Raw genomic sequence first — 22718 nt, 5'->3', positions numbered from 1 at the left:
TCTGTTGCTTAAGAACATGTCATGAATCCGACGTAGACTTTTCTTAGGGAGTTTATTAAGAACAGTTTAGAACATCCTTAGGTAGATATTGGTGAATGAGGCCCACTGTTCTTAGTGTACTTCTTACTCTGCTGCATTTCCCGCCTTTTCTTTGGCCGGTACACGGGTCTTCAAAAATGTAATTTCGCTCATGCCAATTCCCATTACTGCCCCTCGCCTATTACTCTTTTCACTTTCACTTTGTTATTATAGGTCATCGTGTGTAGATGGGTTATAACATTTTTAAAAATCCATATTGAATTCAAAATGTGGAATAAGTCGAGGGGTATGAATACTTTCTGAAGGCAAGGGGTATGAATACTTTCTGAAGGCAAGGGGTATGAATACTTTCTGAAGGCACTGTATGAAGTAAAACGTCCAGGTTTCAAACAATGAAGGAACAGGAAAAATATAGCGACGCTAATGATAGGCCTAACCGTCTTCTGGTCGATGGAAAGGCTTTCCCAAAAACCTTCTCTATTAAATGTTAACTAGCTACAAAGTAGCCTATGCCTACCTGTCAGAATGATATCATGACTACTTGCATCAATCCAGTGGCCTTTTGTTTTGAAAACTCCATCTCATGTGCTACAGAAACATGCTAACCAAACAGTGCTAGGTGCCTGTACACTTGAATTATCCCTCCTGTTGTCCTAGGGTCAAAATGACCCGCCACTGTGTTGAACCAACTTTATTTAATTTTTATATTTTTTGGATCATTTGTAAGAAGGAGGCAGTGATACTTTCTTTAAAGTCTCACTGCCTCCTTCTCACAAATGATCCCAAAAATATAAAAATTAAATAAAGTTGGTTCAACACAGTGGCGGGTCATTTTGACCCTAGGACAACGGGAGGGTTAAAGGGTAACTACACACAAAAAAATCTAAATTTCTTAGATTTTCCCCAGACTAGTCTCCTTATGTGGTTTAGGCATTGTTATGGATTTAGAACATCCAATGTTGTTTTTCTATTAATAAAGTGTGGCTTTGATAGTAAAAACTTGAACAAATTTGGTAAAATCAGAAAACGGTGAATTTCTGACTCAGTTGACAGCCTCATTTATCTATTTCAATAAGAGGACTACTATTAGCTGACTTGCACAGTACAGCTTGGGTTGGCCTGACTATTAAAGACCAATATGGGATTGATCATTTTAGGTCATTCAGAGTGTCAATGTTTCTCGTAGAATTTTTCACACAGGACACCTTTTCTTCACACAGGACACCTTTTCTTCACACAGGACACCTTTTCTTCACACAGGACACCTTTTCTTCGGTGTGTGGGCTGTTTGGGAAATGTTTCGCAATATTTGAGGATACCCACTTCTCCACGCACCACTCTAGCAAACCGATTAAAATCCCTAGAAGAGGGACAATCTTCACAGACACACTGTCAGCGTCCCAAATGGCACCCTATTCCCTACATAGTGCATTACTTCTGACCAGAGCCCTTTAAGTAGTGCACTATATAGGGAATAGGGTACCATTTGGTGTCCACCCACTCCTCTCTATCCAGGTCACAGAAACGCTGACCACTTCTCAGAACAAATCAGCATTACTCAGTCAAGAAACTGAAAACGGAGCAGAGATTATATTTAGAGAGTTGGGCCAACTTTTAGATTAAAAAAATATATATATTGTTCTCATTCTATACATTCAGTTTCAGAGCATAAACAAAAAAATGTATTCCCTATGTATTGTTAATGGGGGCGCTAACTAGGCTGCCAAATAATGTTGCAGCGTCATGTAAAATGATGACTCAGGCGTGGGTGTAGAGAGCAGAGGGACTAGCCCGGATGGAGGTTATGCAGGTAGCTTAGTGGTTAAGAGCGTTGTGCCAGTAACCGAAAGGTCGCTGGTTCTAATCCCCGAGCCGACTAGGTGAAAAATCTGTTGATGTACCCTCAAGCAAGGCACTTAACCCTAATTGCCCCTGTAAGTCGCTCTGGATAAGAGCGTCCGCTAAATGACTAAAATGTAAATGTAATGTCAGGGAGGCCCTGATCAGCCCAATCAAAACCACAGCTTATCATTTCCCCATTGTACAACGCAGTGAAACCCCATTTCACAGGCAGCTGCACCTCAACGCATTGTTCATCTGTTTTATAAAAGCGATACGCTATCCCCCGATGTGTGTGTGTGTGTGTAAATGAGAGCACAAGCAGTTAGTTCATCTTCAACCAGCCACAACGTTTAACATCAAACAATGTAATGTTCCATCCCCAGGCACTACTACAGTTGACAAACCTTTACAATGAAAACCTTTTTTTTTTTTTTAACAAAACAATATATACAAGAAAGATATTTCAGAAAAAAGTAATGTTTTTTAAACAGATTAAAACTGTAAAAAGAAAGCATTAAAACGATACAGGTGCTCTTTGCTCTAGAGAGAATGGTCCTTCTAGCCCACATCTCTTAATTGTAACCAGACCTTGTACATACCATAATATGTTGCTAAAACATGAGTAAAGCAAATAAACAAAAAACTTTGAAACTGATCAAGAATGAACCAAGGACATTCAACAACATAAAACCATAATCTTTCAACTCCTTTTTAGTCCATAAGCGGTTGTTGCCAAAAAGCTAACTGGAAGAAGCTAGTGGACCCAAAACCCAGAAGAACCAGTCAAAATCTACTTCAATTCTTCTTCTGAATTCCTTCTCATCCTTCTTGGTCTCAAATGGGAAACATAATCTCTCCATTCTGACTCTTGCTTCTCCTTCTGTCCTCTCCCTCCTCCTCCACCCTCTCCTCCTCCCTCCACCTCCTCTTCCCTCTCCCTCCCACCTCCTCTTCCCTCTCCTGCCTCCACCTCTGTGTCAGATGAGGAAGATGATATCATCAGCCACCATGATCTGGTTGTCGTCCTGCATGCGAGCGAGGGCGGCCCGGACCTCTGTCAGGGTGAAGGGGGCGTCACTGTCCTTGTTGACACTCTCCACCAGAGAGTTCATACCAACGGACTGAGCATGTGCAGAACGGAACACCTCCAGGAGGGAGGACTTAAACTCCTTCAGCCTGGAAAACACACACAGAGAGACAGAGACACAAGAGAGAGAGAGAGAGAGAGAGAGAGAGAGAGAGAGAGAGACAGAGAGAGAGAGACAGAGAGAGAGAGACAGAGAGAGAGGATTAACATGGACAGAGGGATATAACTCCCTTCCACTCAGTGGAACGATAGACACATGCCTATCCTAACTAGGTCTTGGTTCTATTTTAGCACCCAGCCCCAGACTTCCAACATATTCTTCACAGTTCAAACATTTTGCTTTCACCTATCCAGTCTATGCAGGGTCCCCTAACAAGAGTGACTGACGGTAGCATGAGAGGAGTCTCTGCCCTTCGCACTGTAACCCACCTGTCTGCAGACACCTCTGTCTGCCCGTCCTGGCTCGGTGGGACAGGGGCATCCATAGGCTCCTCTTCTGCCTCGGCCGGTTTGGGCGTGCCAGCCTGGACTGTGGGAGGGAGGGGCAAACAGTGTATGGTAACAATTCTGAAACTGAGAATCAATTTGATTCATATAAAAAGGTTCTATTCAGACTTGAGATTAGTTGACTTAACATGGACACAAGTCAAGAAAAATGTTGACTGAAGTCCATGTTTTGATGACTGAAGTCCATGTTTTGATGACTGAAGTCCATGTTAAGCCAATTTATCTCAAGTCTGAATGGAACCCATAGTGCTTTGCAGAAATGGTACTGAGAGAAAGAAGCGTCTGGTTCTTACTCTCAGGGATGTCCTTCTCTCCAGCGAAGTCGTACGGGTCGCGGGCCTCGCTGCTCTGGGAACCACGGCGACTCCTGCAGGACAAACACAGAATAACAGACATGTCCAGAAAACACAGCAACTATCCTTTTAAAGGGGCAGTAGGAACAATAACATTTGACATGTTTAGTCATTTAGCAGATGCTCTTATCCAGAGCGACTTACAGTTAGTGCATTCATCTTAAGATGGCTAGTTGGGACAACCACATTTCACAGTAAGTACATTCTTCCTCAATAAAGTAGCTATCAGCAAGGTCACTGCTAGTAAAAGTCAAGTGTGAGTTCACCAAAGAGTTTGTTTTGGTAAAAAGCTGAGGGATGGGCCTGGAGAAAATGTAACCACTATCAAATTCATATCCATAGTGATGGTTGTAACCATCCATAGCGATGGTTGTAACCATCCATGGCGATGGTTGTAACCATCCATAGCGATGGTTGTAACCATCCATGGCGATGGTTGTAACCATCCATGGCGATGGTTGTAACCATCCATGGCGATGGTTGTAACCATCCATGGCGATGGTTGTAACCATCCATGGCGATGGTTGTAACCATCCATGGCGATGGTTGTAACCATCCATGGCGATGGTTGTAACCATCCATGGCGATGGTTGTAACCATCCATGGCGATGGTTGTAACCATCCATGGCGATGGTTGTAACCATCCATGGCCCCCGATGGTTGTAACCATCCATGGCGATGGTTGTAACCATCCATGGCGATGGTTGTAACCATCCATGGCGATGGTTGTAACCATCCATGGCGATGGTTGTAACCATCCATGGCGATGGTTGTAACCATCCATGGCGATGGTTGTAACCATCCATGGCGATGGTTGTAACCATCCATGGCGATGGTTGTAACCATCCATGGCGATAGTTGCTAACCATCCATGGCGATGGTTGTAACCATCCATGGCGATGGTTGTAACCATCCATGGCGATGGTTGTAACCATCCATGGCGATGGTTGTAACCATCCATGGCGATGGTTGTAACCATCCATGGCGATGGTTGTAACCATCCATGGCGATGGTTGTAACCATCCATGGCGATGGTTGTAACCATCCATGGCGATGGTTGTAACCATCCATGGCGATGGTTGTAACCATCCATGGCGATGGTTGTAACCATCCATGGCGATGGTTGTAACCATCCATGGCGATGGTTGTAACCATCCATGGCGATGGTTGTAACCATCCATGGCGATGGTTGTAACCATCCATGGCGATGGTTGTAACCATCCATGGCGATGGTTGTAACCATCCATGGCGATGGTTGTAACCATCCATGGCTGATGGTTGTAACCATCCATGGCGATGGTTGTAACCATCCATGGCGATGGTTGTAACCATCCATGGCGATGGTTGTAACCATCCATGGCGATGGTTGTAACCATCCATGGCGATGGTTGTAACCATCCATGGCGATGGTTGTAACCATCCATGGCGATGGTTGTAACCATCCATGGCGATGGTTGTAACCATCCATGGCGATGGTTGTAACCATCCATGGCGATGGTTGTAACCATCCATGGCGATGGTTGTAACCATCCATGGCGATGGTTGTAACCATCCATGGCGATGGTTGTAACCATCCATGGCGATGGTTGTAACCATCCATGGCGATGGTTGTAACCATCCATGGCGATGGTTGTAACCATCCATGGCGATGGTTGTAACCATCCATGGCGATGGTTGTAACCATCCATGGCGATGGTTGTAACCATCCATGGCGATGGTTGTAACCATCCATGGCGATGGTTGTAACCATCCATGGCGATGGTTGTAACCATCCATGGCGATGGTTGTAACCATCCATGGCGATGGTTGTAACCATCCATGGCGATGGTTGTAACCATCCATGGCGATGGTTGTAACCATCCATGGCGATGGTTGTAACCATCCATGGCGCGATGGTTGTAACCATCCATGGCGATGGTTGTAACCATCCATGGCGATGGTTGTAACCATCCATGGCGATGGTTGTAACCATCCATGGCGATGGTTGTAACCATCCATGGCGATGGTTGTAACCATCCATGGCGATGGTTGTAACCATCCATGGCGATGGTTGTAACCATCCATGGCGATGGTTGTAACCATCCATGGCGATGGTTGTAACCATCCATGGCGATGGTTGTAACCATCCACTGGCGATGGTTGTAACCATCCATGGCGATGGTTGTAACCATCCATGGCGATGGTTGTAACCATCCATGGCGATGGTTGTAACCATCCATGGCGATGGTTGTAACCATCCATGGCGATGGTTGTAACCATCCATGGCGATGGTTGTAACCATCCATGGCGATGGTTGTAACCATCCATGGCGATGGTTGTAACCATCCATGGCGATGGTTGTAACCATCCATGGCGATGGTTGTAACCATCCATGGCGATGGTTGTAACCATCCATGGCGATGGTTGTAACCATCCATGGCGATGGTTGTAACCATCCATGGCGATGGTTGTAACCATCCATGGCGATGGTTGTAACCATCCATGGCGATGGTTGTAACCATCCATGGCGATGGTTGTAACCATCCATGGCGATGGTTGTAACCATCCATGGCGATGGTTGTAACCATCCATGGCGATGGTTGTAACCATCCATGGCGATGGTTGTAACCATCCATGGCGATGGTTGTAACCATCCATGGCGATGGTTGTAACCATCCATGGCGATGGTTGTAACCATCCATGGCGATGGTTGTAACCATCCATGGCGATGGTTGTAACCATCCATGGCGATGGTTGTAACCATCCATGGCGATGGTTGTAACCATCCATGGCGATGGTTGTAACCATCCATGGCGATGGTTGTAACCATCCATGGCGATGGTTGTAACCATCCATGGCGATGGTTGTAACCATCCATGGCGATGGTTGTAACCATCCATGGCGATGGTTGTAACCATCCATGGCGATGGTTGTAACCATCCATGGCGATGGTTGTAACCATCCATAGCGATGGTTGTAACCATCCATGGCGATGGTTGTAACCATCCATGGCGATGGTTGTAACCATCCATGGCGATGGTTGTAACCATCCATGGCGATGGTTGTAACCATCCATGGCGATGGTTGTAACCATCCATGGCGATGGTTGTAACCATCCATGGCGATGGTTGTAACCATCCATGGCGATGGTTGTAACCATCCATGGCGATGGTTGTAACCATCCATGGCACGGTTGTAACCATCCATGGCGATGGTTGTAACCATCCATGGCGATGGTTGTAACCATCCATAGCGATGGTTGTAACCATCCATAGCGATGGTTGTAACCATCCATAGCGATGGTTGTAACCATCCATAGCGATGGTTGTAACCATCCATAGCGATGGTTGTAACCATCCATAGCGATGGTTGTAACCATCCATAGCGATGGTTGTAACCATCCATAGCGATGGTTGTAACCATCCATAGCGATGGTTGTAACTATCCATAGCGATGGTTGTAACCATCCATAGCGATGGTTGTAACCATCCATAGCGATGGTTGTAACCATCCATAGCGATGGTTGTAACCATCCATAGCGATGGTTGTAACCATCCATAGCGATGGTTGTAACCATCCATAGCGATGGTTGTAACCATCCATACGCGATGGTTGTAACCATCCATAGCGATGGTTGTAACCATCCATAGCGATGGTTGTAACCATCCATAGCGATGGTTGTAACCATCCATAGCGATGGTTGTAACCATCCATAGCGATGGTTGTAACCATCCATAGCGTATGGTTGTAACCATCCATAGCGATGGTTGTAACCATCCATAGCGATGGTTGTAACCATCCATAGCGATGGTTGTAACCATCCATAAGCGATGGTTGTAACCATCCATAGCGATGGTTGTAACCATCCATAGCGATGGTTGTAACCATCCATAAGCGATGGTTGTAACCATCCATAGCGATGGTTGTAACCATCCATAGCGATGGTTGTAACCATCCATAGCGATGGTTGTAACCATCCATAGCGATGGTTGTAACCATCCATAGCGATGGTTGTAACCATCCATAGCGATGGTTGTAACCATCCATAGCGATGGTTGTAACCATCCATAGCGATGGTTGTAACCATCCATAGCGATGGTTGTAACCATCCATAAGCGATGGTTGTAACCATCCATAGCGATGGTTGTAACCATCCATAGCGATGGTTGTAACCATCCATAGCGATGGTTGTAACCATCCATAGCGATGGTTGTAACCATCCATAGCGATGGTTGTAACCATCCATAGCGATGGTTGTAACCATCCATAGCGATGGTTGTAACCATCCATAGTGATAGTTGTAACCATGTTTTGAGGCTATTTTGTTTACATTCACAAATAAGAGTCCAATGCCGTACCTCTTCTTGTCTGAGCGAGGGGTACGTTGTGTTGTCTCCTCCTCTTCCTCCTCAGAGCCAGAGTCCTGCTCCTTCCTCCCTCTCTTCTTCTCCTTCTCCAGAACCTACAGGACCATGGGACAGAACAGAGATGAGTTTCTCCAGAACCTACAGGACCATGGGACAGAACAGAGATGAATTTCTCCAGAACCTACAGGACAGAACAGAGATTAGTTTCAGATTAAACCCATTCTGTACTAACTGCAGACATCAGACAGGCTTTACCAAAATACAACAGAGTTTATTTAAATGAAGATATATGTTTGCGCAAAGGCTGTAACCTATATTACAAGTACTGTGTAATAATCCCATATGGGATGGCCACCATGTGGAAGACAATCAAATCAATCAACCAACTATGCATGTCGAGTCTGCTGACCTTTTTGAAGTATGCAAACTGGACCAGTTCCACAGCGACCTCCGAATCCTCCAGCTCCACAACCTTACTCATGCGCGCTTTAGCGTGGGCCGTAGACAGACGGATCAGGGTCTCCAGAGTACGAGCGGTTACTGGGGATGTCTGGAGGGGGAAAGGGGGGGCAGAGGGTTAGACGGGGGAGAAGGTTAGATGGGGGGCAATTTATTAGGTATACCACCCTGTTCACGATAATGCTTCGCTCCTACAGACAGTGAGTCACGTGGCCGTGGCTTGCTATATAAAGCAGGCAGACAGGCATCGAGGCATTCAGTTACTGTTCTATTGAACGTTAGAATGGGCAAAACGAGTGACTTAAGCGACTTTGAGCGTGGTATGATCGTTGGTGCCAGGCACGCCGGTTCCAGTACCTCAGAAACGGCCGGCCTCCTGGGCTTTTCACGCATGACAGTGTCTAGAGTTTACAGAGAATGGTGCGACAAACAAAAAACATCCAGTCAGCGGCAGTCCTGTGGGCAAAAAACAACTAATTGATGAGAGGTTTAAGGAGAATGGCAAGAATCGTGGAAGCTAACAGGCGGGCCACAAACAGAAATAACGGTGCAGTACAACAGCGGTGTGCAGAACGGCATCTCGGAACGCACAACTCGACGATCCTTGTCACGGATGGGTTATTGCAGCAGACGACCACACCGGGTTCCACTACTATCAGATAAAAACAAGAAGAAGTGGCTCCAGTGGGCACGCCATCACCAACACCGGACAATTGAGGAGTGGAAAAACATTGCCTGGTCCGACGAATCCTGGTTCCTGTTGCGTCATGCTGATGGCAGAGTCAGGATTTGGCGTAAGCAGCATGAGTCCATGGACCCATCCTGCCTGGTGTCAACGGTACAGGCTGGTGGCGGTGGTGTAACGTCGTCCAATGACGTCAGCACGGACCAAAACCCCTGTGGAACGTTTCCAACTTGTAGAATCCATGCCCCCGAAGAACTCCGGCTGTTCTGGAGGCAAAGTGTGTCCGGCACAGTACTAGATGGGTGCACCTATAAGTAAAGGCTATATTCTGTGTGTGGGCGTGTCTAAACGACTCACCCTGGCGATGTCGGAGCCCAGCTGTTCCTGGCTTCTCAGCCTGGAGTATTCTTCAGCGATGTGATTGGCTGCTTCCTGGGTCAGAGTGGGGGTCAACACCTTGGCGATGTGGATGTACTTCCTCATGAACTCCTTACTCACTACCTTCTCTCTAAACAAAAAACATAACTGATTTAGCATGGAGATGGGTACAGAGAAGGAAAGAAGACCTTAACATGCAGTGATGAAGGACTGGAGAAAGAGAGAGGGGGCACGTTCGTTTTTCCTCACCCTGTGCCCCAGGTGGGCAGAGTTTGCACATTTTAGACCAGTGGTTCCCAATTCCAGTCCTCCAGTACCCCCAACAGTACACATTTTTATTGTAGCCCGGGATTCAACTAATCATCAGGCTGTCCGAGTTGAATCAGGTGAGTTTGTCCAGGGCTACAACAACAACGTGTACTGTTGGGGGCGGCGCTGGAGGACTGGAGTTGGGAACCACTGATTTAGACCATTCTATTGGTCCTAAAGTGAAATGTCAACTCACGCAAAACGAGCGTGCCCAGAGAGAGCACATACCTGCGTCTCTTGGTGCCGTGCAACAGGTTGTTGTGTTTCTCGTAGACCTGCAGTTCCTCCTGCTCGTCCTGAACCGAGTCAGGGTCCTCAGTGGCCAGGATGTCTACTGATCCACCAAAGGCCATGGCTACAACCAACACACACACACGCAGTCAGTAGTCTAGATCATAGATCAGTGGTCACACACACACTGGGTCTGGAGAACCACAGGGTATGCAGACCTTTGTTCAAGCCAAGCACTAAAACATCTGACTCAGATAATAAAAAGCCTTGATAAGCAGTTGTAGCTAAGATGAATGACGTTGAATCAGGCCTGAACAACCGAACAGCCCTCAAGAACCGGGACTGGTGATCACCGGCATATCTAGTTCCATGTCCCTGGTGGTGCATCTGATCCCAGATCTGTTGTTAGGAGTAGAGTGTTACCTGTCCCGTCTTGTTCGCGGGGGTCTCTGTATCGGTGCATCCTGAGGACGTGGTCTGAGATCTCTCTGTCCTGCTCTGCATCCATCTGGTCCAACATGATGAACAGCAGGTCAAAACGAGACAGCAGAGAGTCCTGCAGACCAATGTTCTCCATAGGAGTCTTATACTGATCATACTGGAGAGAGAGAGAAAGAGGAGAGAGGAGGGAGGAGAGAGGAGGGAGAGAGAGAGAGGAGAGAGAGAGAGGAGAGAGGGAGAAGGAGAGAGAGAGGGAGAGAGAGAAAGAGAGAGAGAGAAAGAGAAAGAGAAAGAGAAAGAGAAAGAGAAAGAGAAAGAGAAAGAGAAAGAGAAAGAGAAAGAGAAAGAGAAAGAGAAAGAGAAAGAGAAAGAGAAAGAGAAAGAGAAAGAGAAAGAGAGAGAGAGAGAGAGAGAGAGAGAGAGAGAGAGAGAGAGAGAGAGAGAGAGAGAGAGAGAGAGAGAGAGAGAGAGAAAGAGGAGAGAGAGAGATGGAGGAGACACTGATTAATGCTATCCTAGAGAGAGAGGAGTGAGGTAGAGCGCATCTTGTAAGTTGCCGAGACCAGATTAGTGTCGGCCAGGATCCGGATCATGACTAACACTCAAATGGAAAATCATTTTATGAGGTCATATACCCTTTTCATACATAGGACGCCGCTACGGTAACAGGTCGATAGCGACAATTGATACCCTTTCAAAAGAGTCTGTTCCTTTTCAGACAGTAGAATTCTGCTCCGCAATAGAATCTTGGGTGTTGTTTCCCTGACAACAATAAACGTTGCTGATTGGTGTGCTGCTGTGTTGTTGTTTATGGTAGGGTAGATGTGTTTTATTTCTACTAAATGTTTCGGTAAGTCAAGTACTTTTCTTAGGAGTTAAATGGTCTGCGTGCAGGCAGCTCGAGATCATTTGATTGACAGTTCTGGTTGCCTAGTGATGGACGTTAGTCCCGCTTCAGAAGTGGCATTCCTTTACAGACTAGTTAAATGCCCGTTCAGCGGCGCTTCCAAACCATCTCCAGAGAAGTTTTTGAGAGACGCTTTCAAGGCACCACATTCCTTCATCATTACATGTAATAGTTCTTAGCTCACCCTGCCGTAGACGGGGTTGGCAGCTGCCAGCACGGAGCAGCGGGCGTTGAGCCTGGCATGGATACCCGCCTTAGCGATGGTGACACGGCCCTGCTCCATCACCTCATGGATGGCTGTACGGTCCATGTCGGACATCTTGTCAAACTCATCGATACAGACCACACCCCTGTCCCCCAGAACCATCGCTCCCGCCTCCAGACGACGCTCACCTGATGGGAGAGGAGAGAAGCACACAATATGGTAATATAACAGTAGCATTTCATCGGCAGGTAGCCTAGCAGCCGCTGGTTCGATACCCGAGCCGACTAGCTGTGTTGATGTGCCTTTGAGCAAGGCACTTAACCCTAATTGCTCTGGATAAGAGTGTCTGCTAAATGACTCACTACTGTAGTGGCTCTGGATAAGAGTCTGCTAAATGATTCACTACTGTAGTGGATCTGGATAAGAGTGTCTGATTGATTCACTACTGTAGTGGCTCTGGATAAGAGTGTCTGATTGATTCACTACTGTAGTGGCTCTGGATAAGAGTGTCTGATTGATTCACTTATTCATTTGGTGTCTTTGAATGTTTCACTACCTAATTTGATAGGCATGTTATGGATTCATTCACTGTCAGGAAGGATGATCATATTCACTCTTTCTGTCGAGTTTCAGCTCAGTATCTGAGTGTGAGCCTGTGTGTGTGTGAGCCTGTGTGTGTGTGTGTGTGTGAGCCTGTGTGTGTCTTTACCAGTCTCCTGGTCAGTAGTGACAGCAGCGGTCAGGCCGACCCCAGATGACCCCCGGCCGGTGGTAGGGATGGCTCGGGGCGCCGTGTGCAGGACATAACGCAGCAGCTGGGACTTAGCCACTGATGGGTCACCTAGAGGAGGGAGAGAGAGGGGGGGGAGAGGAGAAACGGGGGAGAGAGAGAGGGGGGAGAGAGGAGAGGAGAGAGGAGAGGGGAGGAGGAGAGAGGAGAGGAGAGAGGGGGAGAGGGGAGGAGGAGAGAGGAGAGAGAGGGGGGAGAGAGAGAGAGGGGAGGAGAGAGAGAGGGGGGAGAGAGAGGGGGGGAGAGAGAGGAGGAGAGAAGAAAGGGGGGAGAGAGAGAGGGAGGAGAGAGGGGGGAGAGAGGGGAGGAGAGAGAGGGGAGGAGAGAGGGAGAGGGGAGGAGAGAGGGGGAGAGGGGAGGAGAGAGGGGAGAGAGGGGAGGAGAGAGAGAGGGGGGAGAGAGAGAGAGGGGGAGAGAGGGGAGGAGAGAGAGAGGAGAGAGAGGGGGGAGAGAGAGAGAGAGGGGAGGAGAGAGAGAGGGGGGAGAGAGGGGAGGAGAGGAGAAAGGGGAGGAGAGGAGAAAGGGGGGAGAGAGAGGGGAGGAGAGAGGGGGGAGAGAGGGGGAGAGAGGGGAGGAGAGAGAGGGGAGGAGAGAGAGGGGAGGAGAGAGAGAGGGGAGAGGGGAGGAGAGAGAGAGGAGGGGGAGAGGAGAGAGAGGGGGGGGAGAGAGAGGAGGGGGAGAGGAGAGAGAGGGGGGAGGGGGAGAGGAGAGAGAGGGGGGGGGAGAGAGGGGGGAGGAGAGGAGAAAGGGGGGAGAGAGAGAGAGGGGAGGAGAGAGAGAGGGGGGGAAGAGAGAGGGAGAGAGGGGAGGAGAGGAGAAAGGGGGGAGAGAGAGAGGGGAGGAGAGAGAGAGGGGAGGAGAGAGGGGAGAGGGGAGGAGAGAGGGGAGAGAGGGGGGAGAGGAGAGGGGAGGAGAGAGGGGAGAGAGGGGGGGAGAGAGAGGGGGGAGAGAGAGGGGGGAGGAGAGAGAGGGGGGAGAGAGAGGGGGGGGGGAGAGAGAGGGGGGGGGAGAGAGAGGGGGGAGAGAGAGGGGGGAGAGAGAGGGGGGAGAGAGAGGGGGGGAGAGAGAGAGGGGGAGGAGAGAGAGAGAGGGAGGAGAGAGAGAGGGGAGGGGAGGAGGGAGAGAGAGGGGGGAGAGAGGGGGGAGAGAGAGGGGGGGGAGAGAGAGGAGAGGGGAGGAGAGAGCGGGGGGAGAGAGAGGAGAGGGGAGGAGAGAGGGGAGGAGAGAGGGGAGGAGAGAGAGAGAGGAGGAAAGGAGAAAGGGGAGGAGAGAGAGGGGGGAGAGAGGAGAGGGGAGGAGAGAGAGGGGAGGAGAGAGGGGAGGAGAGAGAGAGGGGAGGAGAGAGAGAGAGGGGAGGAGAGAGAGAGAGGGGAGGAGAGAGAGAGAGGGGAGGAGAGAGAGAGAGGGGAGGAGAGAGAGAGAGGGGAGGAGAGAGCGAGAGAGAGAGGGGGGAGAGGAGAGAGAGAAGGAGAAAGAGAGAGAGAGGGGAGGAGAGAGAGAGGGGAGGAGAGAGAGAGGGGAGGAGAGAGAGAGGGGAGGAGAGAGAGAGGGGAGGAGAGAGAGAGGGGAGGAGAGAGAGAGGGGAGGAGAGAGAGAGGAGAGAGAGAGGGGAGAGAGAGGGGAGAGAGAGAGGGGAGAGAGAGGGGAGAGAGAGAGGGGAGAGAGAGGGGAGAGAGAGGGGAGAGAGAGGGAGAGAGAGGGAGAGAGAGGGGAGAGAGAGGGGAGAGAGAGAGAGGAGAGGAGAGAGAGGAGAGAGAGATCAGTCTTACATGTGATACAATTAGGATACAGACACATACTGTAACACTTTTAACAGTGCTCACTAATAGGGCTGGGAATTGCCAGGGACCTCACGATACAATATTATCACGATACTTAAGTGCCGATACGATATGTATTGATTCGATACTGCGATTTGATGTTTCAAACGTATCGCTCACCATATGTCTGCTGCAGAGAGACAAGAGAGAGCCATGAAAAAAATAGTTTTGATCGGTCATGGAAATAAGTGCTGAAAACATGTTGGCTCACTATTTAAACATGAGAACAAGATATAGGATGAAAAACACGAGTTTTGGTGCAGGCACAGCCGACTAGCGCTAGCTGACGTGACCTAGCAAAAAAATAAATACATTATTTGGAGTCAAAGTATTGATATAATATTGCGATATGTAACTGTATACATTTTTCACCCATCACAAGTTAAAAGTTCTTCCCAAACTAATCTCATAACCCAGAACCAAATGTTACGTGAGCTAGCAAACCAAATTGATTGGGAGGGTCGAAAGGCTGCGTTGTAGTACTGGAGACCACATTTTGAATGTCTCGTTGTCAGATACATTTGTACTCGGTCTCGGACAGCGAGGACTCGTCATTTCTACCCCCAGACCAGCAGAGTAAAAAAATTATTTAAAAAACTCATAATTATCAGCTTCCATTCAGTCAGCGCATAAAAACCCGCTTCGCCAGGCCAAATATATACACTCCTTTCTTGAAACATTAATACCTGAACAGTTTTTATATCTATTATAGACATGTTTGATCAGTGGTGAACCTTTAGGCCTTCAGTGTGTTACAGGTTTGTGATGCTGAAAGGACAGCAACGGTAATACCAGCGCACTCATGTAGGAGAGTTCACTTTTTGTAAAACACAAAGGGGCCAGTGGTGTAGTGGAGGTCATACGCAGGTATACATATGCCTTATACCCACTTTTTCTTCATATATATACTCACTTCTTAATCCCTACTGTTCCGTATCAAAGTAGTGTAGTGGAGGTATACCATTTATCAATGATGTAGGACAATAGAGAAATCATGTAGCCTATACAATTAGCCTACACAATCGCAAAGCACGTGAAATACACTGCTCAAAAAAAATTAAGGGAACACTAAAAGAACACATCCTAGATCTGAATGAATGAAATAATCTTATTAAATACTTTTTTCTTTACATAGTTGAATGTGCTGACAACAAAATCACACAAAAATGATCAATGGAAATAAAATGTATCAACCCATGGAGGTCTGGATTTGGAGTCACCCTCAAAATTAAAGTGGAAAACCACACTACAGGCTGATCCAACTTTGATGTAATGTCCTTAAAACAAGTCAAAATGAGGCTCAGTAGTGTGTGTGGCCTCCACGTGCCTGTATGACCTCCCTACAACGCCTGGGCATGCTCCTGATGAGGTGGCGGATGGTCTCCTGAGGGATCTCCTCCCAGACCTGGACTAAAGCATCCGCCAACTCCTGGACAGTCTGTGGTGCAACGTGGCGTTGGTGGATGGAGCGAGACATGATGTCCCAGATGTGCTCAATTGGATTCAGGTCTGGGGAACGGGCGGGCCAGTCCATAGCATCAATGCCTTCCTCTTGCAGGAACTGCTGACACACTCCAGCCACATGAGGTCTAGCATTGTCTTGCATTAGGAGGAACCCAGGGCCAACCGCACCAGCATATGGTCTCACAAGGGGTCCGAGGATCTCATCTCGGTACCTAATGGCAGTCAGGCTACCTCTGGCGAGCACATGGATGGCTGTGCGGCCCCCCAAAGAAATGCCACCCCACACCATGACTGACCCACCGCCAAACCAGAAAATGCTGGAGGATGGTGCAGGCAGCAGAATGTTCTCCACGGCGTCTCCAGACTCTGTCACATGTGCTCAGTGTGAACCTACTTTCATCTGTGAAGAGCACAGGGCGCCAGTGGCGAATATGCCAATCTTGGTGTTCTCTGGCAAATGCCAAACGTCCTGCACGGTGTTGGGCTGTAAGCACAACCCCCACCTGTGGACGTCGGGCCCTCATACCACCCTCATGGAGTCTGTTTCTGACCGTTTGAGCAGACACATGCACATTTGTGGCCTGCTGAAGGTCATTTTGCAGGGCTCTGGCAGTGCTCCTCCTGCTCCTCCTTGCACAAAGGCGGAGGTAGCAGTCCTGCTGCTGGGTTGTTGCCCTCCTACGGCCTCCTCCACGTCTCCTGAAGTACTGGCCTGTCTCCTGGTAGCGCCGCCATGCTCTGGACACTACGCTGACAGACACAGCAAACCTTCTTGCCACAGCTCGCATTGATGTGCCATCCTGGATGAGCTGCACTACCTGAGCCACTTGTGTGGGTTGTAGACTCCGTCTCATGCTACCACTAGAGTGAAAGCACCGCCAGCATTCAAAAGTGACCAAAACATCAGCCAGGAAGCATAGGAACTGAGAAGTGGTCTGTGGTCACCACCTGCAAAACCAGTCCTTTATTGGGGGTGTCTTGCTAATTGCCTATAATTTCCACCTGTTGTCTATTCCATTTGCACAACAGCATGTGAAATGTATTGTCAATCAGTGTTGCTTCCTAAGTGGACAGTTTGATTTCACAGAAGTGTGAATGACTTGGAGTTACATTGTGTTGTTTAAGTGTTCCCTTTATTTTTTTGAGCAGTGTATATTCACATTCGCGCCACACACTTTTGTGATGTATACGAAGTGTAATATTGGGAGGCAAACAAAAAATGGAATACATTTCAACTCTATATTTGACATGGGCTTTTTTGTCCGCCCATAACCGTGTGTGTGACGTGTACACTTTGGTTTCAAAGTAGATTTGTTTAAGACTATAAAGAATCACTCTGTGACCCTGATTTAGCCCACTGCAGATGCCTTCTATCTAGCTTCTGATGGCGTAGCCAATGGCTGACTTAGCTAGCTAAAATGATCTCCCCAGAGACCACCAAATAAGAATCCTGATTGGATCTTTTTTTCTCTTCAGTGTTAACCCTTTCCAACAAAAACGGAAGAGATTAAATCAGAATATCACTGAAAATAATATAATTAGAATCATTATTACTATTTTATAAATCCTTTGCCCTTCTCTGAAGGCGTAGAAGACGTCATGTTCCCCACTGTGTCTGGGTTAAATCAAATTTTATTGGTCACATGCGCCGAATACAACAGGTGCAGACATTACAGTGAAATGCTTACTTACAAGCCCTTAACCAACAGTGCATTTATTTTTAACAATAAAAAATAAAAATAAAAAAAAAGGTGTTGAGAAAAAAAGAGCAGAAGTAAAATAAAGTGACAGTAGGGAGGCTATATATACAGGGGGGTACCGTTGCAGAGTCAATGTGCGGGGGCACCGGCTAGTTGAGGTAGTTGAGGTAATATGTACATGTGGGTAGAGTTAAAGTGACTATGCATTAATAATTAACAGAGTAGCAGCAGCGTAAAAAGGATGGGGTGGGGGGGCAGTGCAAATAGTCCGGGTAGCCATGGTTAGCTGTTCAGGAGTCTTATGGCTTGGGGGTAGAAGCTGTTGAGAAGTCTGTTAGTATTAATTTGTAGAGTAGCTCCACTACTTCAACTACCTCAACTAGCCGGTGCCCCCGCACATTGACTCTGCACCGGTACCCCCCTGTATACAGCCTCCCTACTGTTTATTTTATTTTACTTCTGCTCTTTAGTTATTTACTTTTACTTATTTTTTTCTTTAAAAAATGCTTTGTTGGTTAAGGGCTTGTAAGTAAGCATTTCACTGTAATGTCTACACCTGTTGTATTCGGCGCATGTGACAAATACATTTTGATTTGCCCTCAGTATACATTCTTTCACCATTCTGAATGTCTAAAGAATCCATATGTTCTTCTGAAATATGAACACAGAAATACTGGACATTTTGAACTCTTATTATGGTGGTGATTTGACAAAATTACAATCATGGTCTTGAACTGGACTCGCATTTTGTCTCGGACCCCCTGTCCCCTTCCCGGTTGCGGTCTTGACTTGGTCTCCCCCCCACCCCCCGATCTGGGTCTTGACTCAGACTCTATTTGCATCGGTCTCGAATCGGTCTCGCTTTAGGTGATCTCGAACACAACACTGTCAAAAGGGTTCTAATCTGAGCAGTGTGTCGTGAGAGATTATTCCCAAACTGACCTTAGGCTCATAGGTCATACAGCCATCAACCACTGTTTGGGACCTACTATCTCATAACCTAAACTAAAAGAACTAAAAGAGAGAGAAAGAACAAGAGATAAAGAGAGAGAGAGAGAGAAAGAACAAGAGATAAAGACAGAGAGAGAGAAAGAACAAGAGATAAAGAGAGAGAAAGAACAGCAGTAGTTCAGTGGTCTCAGTACCTATGAGCAGTACATTGATGTCTCCTCTGATGCGTGATCCATTCTCCAGCACCTTCTCCACTCCTCCCAGCAACATACACAGGATGGCCTTCTTAATATATTCATGACCGTGGATACTGGGGGCTAGGGAGCGGGACAGCTGGTCAAACACATCCTGGATAGGAGAGGAGAGAGTTAGTATAGGTAGAGATGGTCTAGAATGTTCTTAGTGTACTCATGAACGAGGACACAGACGGTGCGTTTGAGGGAATGGGTTGGCGCAAAATAAGCTGTAGAATCTCTCATCTTTGATCACAGAGTATTTAATTTAGTATTGTGGATATTTGGGATGCCAGGCGATATGTCGATGAGTGACTCTGGCCAAAATGACAGTCCCGTCTTTTCAGATGAACTGGTAGACAAGAGGAAGACCCTTTTAGACTATTGAGATGGATCTGTAATGATCGCTAGAGGGGAAATTAACACTTGCAATTGTCTTCTCTTACTAGTACTGACAGCGGCTTTACTGAGGAAGGTTTTACTTACTACGACTGCGATGTGGTTGTCTCACCTAGCTACCTTAAGATGAATGCACTAACTAAGTCACTCTGGATAACAGCATCTGCTAAATGACTAAGATGTTAAAAACCATCACTATGGCAGTGCAGCTCTTTACCAGCTTCGACTTGCTGAAAAGTTTGATCTTGGAGACGTCGTCAGCCGAGAAGTATGGAGACACTTCTTTACTCAGCTGTTTCACCTGACAGGCTATCATGATGGTCCTGGAGGAAGATGGAGGACAGGAGTACAGATGTAGGATAACAATATACCTTATAACCCCCCCCCGAAGAAGGTACTGTGTGCCTAAGCATTGGTTTAGTCACATAATAATACAAAAATTGGGAGTAATACTGTTGGGCTTTCTCTATTTATTCTATGTTTAATGTCCTCTTCAACTTTTTAAGTGTGCGTTTTAACTCTTTCTTTACAAAGTATGATAGTGAAATAGTAGGTTAAACATCGACAAAAAACATCTACTGGGGACTATCCACGTGCACAAGTGTTACCAAGTGATGTCCTCACCTGAAAGCCCCAGAAGTGTATCCTCCCTTCTTTCCAGGCAGACAGCGGTAGGTCCCGATCACCTGGACCCTGTCTCCTGGCTTTACCACGTCCACCAGATCATTGTCCAGTATGATGTCCACCGAGCGGGGAAGCTGACCGGCAGGAGCCTTCTCTGGCATCTCCTGGACCGTGATCGTCTGGTGGTCCTTGTAGATGGACAGACCAAACTCCGTCTCCAACGGGTTGTTTTCCTCATCCTAGAGAGAGGGATGGAGATAATTAATTATTTGCGCTGCGACCCCACCAATAGTTTTCGGAGGTTATCTACGGAGTGAGGCAGTGAGTGAGTGCGTACCTTGGTAGGGTAGATGGCAGAGGAAGGGAAGGCGTCCAGGCTGGTCATGTCTGTGTATTTCCGCTCCATGGTCTTCTTGGTGGCCGGACAGTAATGGACACTACGCACCACCTTGGGACGCACCAGAGAACCTAGAGAGAGAGGAACAGGAGGAGGTATTAGATATTACTTTGGATATGGGGAGGATACTAGAAAAAGGGGTCTGCTTTGTTTATTTCTTATGGATTACATTCTGCTCTGACTCCATGCTGTCATGTCAAAGCAGAACAGAGAGGGGGAAACTGAAGACAAAATAGAATGGGTAGTTGTGGAGCAGTACAGTGGTCCTAGACATTCAGAGTAGGCTGCTGGCTTGATACCTTACACCACTCCATCCATCCATCCCTGCATCTATACTCACACTTGGTGACGATGCCCTCCACACAGACAATGCTACCCAGCAGGCGAGAGGTGAGGGTACGGGGAGAGACGTGCTTGTTGCCGAAACTTCCCTCCAGACCAACAAAGAACTCCTCGTACTGCTTGGCGTAGGTAGCGTCCACAGACGCCACCAGGTCCTTCAGAGCACGCTGAAACGCAAGCAGCTCCTCAAACGCATTAGTCATCAACCTGGGAAGATGGGAGCAAAGGTTAATATGCATGGTATTACATGTTGTTGACATAGTTTCCCTTACACAGTCTTGTATAAATACAATAATAGACACATACCGGTAGATCATGTTTTATTTAGGTGCTCTATGTGTTTGGCTAGTATTGTATGGTCTGGAACTTAATATGGAATGTGAACTAAAGAGATCCCCTTACATATCTTGCATAGTGGGATGCCAATAACTTGGTGGATACATACCGGTACAACTAATCGATTACTGCCAAAAGCTTGTGTGTGTGTGAATGCAGTGTAACATCAGTTACTGTTATCCTCTTTGTTTTTCTACCTGGCAGCCCGGGCCTCGTTGCGTCGTCTCAGGTCGTTGATGTTGACGATAAGTCGGTTCTTGTTCTCGCTGATCATGTCCCGTACCTTGCTCTGATACACTCCCTGGTCTTGCTGCATCAGGACAACACACAAATGGGGTAATCGTCAGACACTATCCAGGTCAAGTGATGGCTGGCTTGAGCAGTGGGCGAACGTTAAATACCCAACTAAAGTTACACATTAGCCTACACATTGTCACTCACTGGCTATCAATATCATCGTAAAATTAACGAGCTAGATAGGATGGCAGGAACTAACGTTACAAAGTTAGAAAATATTGCCCAAGGAGTTTAGCTAGCTAGCTAGCTAACTGTTGGCATGATTTCAACGTTATCCATTGTAACTCAACACGCTGCATGGTTTCCTTTCGAAGGCCTACAATAAAAGTTAGCTAGCTACATTATCAAAGTACAAAACTACTTACATCGTCATCTAAGAAGTCCAGATACTCTCTCTGCGCCTCTCTCATTTCCCGATCGTCCACAGAATCAGACGCCATTGTGTAATTTTATGTTTTTCAAAGACAAAAACTTTTTCGGAGCCCGAAGCGACCGTTTCTGCAGAGGTCTTTCCAGAAGTGAAAGATTTTCGCGCCACCTAGTACCCGGGTGGACTCAGATCTGAACCATGATTGGTCGATGTGACAAACTTTGCTTTGCATATTTGGCGCGGAATCTGTATCTGTCCAATCAGATACTAGGTTTCTGCATTTGGACCCGCCCCCTCAGCAACTCGCGGGAAATTTTTAGAGAAGGGGGGCTGGGCTGCAAGAGGTAGCCTGAATGCGGTCTGACCGCTGCAGTGCCTGTTTGTGCTAACATGCTGGTCTTTTCTGTCTCTCAAAACAAATCACATTTTATTTTTTTGTCACACATATTTTGCTGATTTTATCGCAGGTGCAGCGAAATGCTTATGTTTCTAGCTCCATCAGCAGTGATATCTAACAAAACAATACACACAAGTATAGACAGTATGGACAGTCCATGAATAGGAAAGGTGTACAGCAGTAATAACAGTATATAAGATGAGCATTGACTAGAATAGAATATATACATATGAAGTTGGTAAAACAGTATGTAAACATTTTTAAAGTGACCCGTGTTTAATGACTATGTACATAGGGCAACAGTCTCTAAGGTGCTGGGTAGAGTACCGGGTGGTAGGCGGCCAGTAACATTTACATTTTAGTCATTTAGCAGACGCTCTTATCCAGAGCGACTTACAGTTAGTGAATACATTTTTTTTTTTTTTTTATACTGGCCCCCCATGGGAAACGAACCCACAACCCTGGCGTTGCAAACGCCATGCTCTATCAACTGAGCTACATCCCTGCCGGCCATTCCCTCCCCTACCCTGGACGACGCTGGGCCAATTGTGCGCCGCCCATGAGTCTCCCGGTCGCGGCCGGCTGCGACAGAGCCTGGATTCGAACCAGGATCTCTAGTAGCACAGTTAGCACTGCGATGCAGTGCCTTAGACCACTGCGCCACTCAGGAGCTGACAGTGATTATGTTCAGGGTAGGCTACTGGGCGGAGACTGACTGTCTAGTGGTGACTATTTAACAGTCTGATGGCCTGGAGATGGCCTGTTTTTCAGTCTCTCGGTCCCAGCTTTGATGCACCTGTACTGTCTCC

General features: G+C 47.3%; 1 protein-coding gene across 1 annotated transcript; it reads right to left on the bottom strand.

Annotated features, from left to right (window-relative positions):
- Window positions 1-2207: 2207 nt before the first annotated feature.
- On the bottom strand, window positions 2208-21669 carry mcm3 (minichromosome maintenance complex component 3). The gene is made up of 17 exons (XM_041860065.2): window positions 21508-21669; window positions 21043-21155; window positions 20508-20716; window positions 20108-20238; window positions 19771-20009; window positions 19364-19469; window positions 18709-18862; window positions 12499-12630; window positions 11769-11977; window positions 10660-10834; window positions 10234-10360; window positions 9676-9826; window positions 8584-8724; window positions 8166-8269; window positions 3769-3842; window positions 3398-3497; window positions 2208-3057 (listed from the first exon to the last, which is right to left on the bottom strand). Exons 1-17 carry the CDS (start codon window positions 21580-21582, stop codon window positions 2859-2861), a joined length of 2439 nt encoding a protein of 812 aa, XP_041715999.1. The 5' UTR covers window positions 21583-21669; the 3' UTR covers window positions 2208-2858.
- Window positions 21670-22718: the final 1049 nt, after the last annotated feature.

This window comes from Coregonus clupeaformis, chromosome 33 (genome assembly GCF_020615455.1).
Source record: "Coregonus clupeaformis isolate EN_2021a chromosome 33, ASM2061545v1, whole genome shotgun sequence".
Lineage (NCBI taxonomy): Eukaryota > Metazoa > Chordata > Actinopteri > Salmoniformes > Salmonidae > Coregonus > Coregonus clupeaformis.
This window is presented reverse-complemented; position numbering and strand designations above follow the sequence as displayed.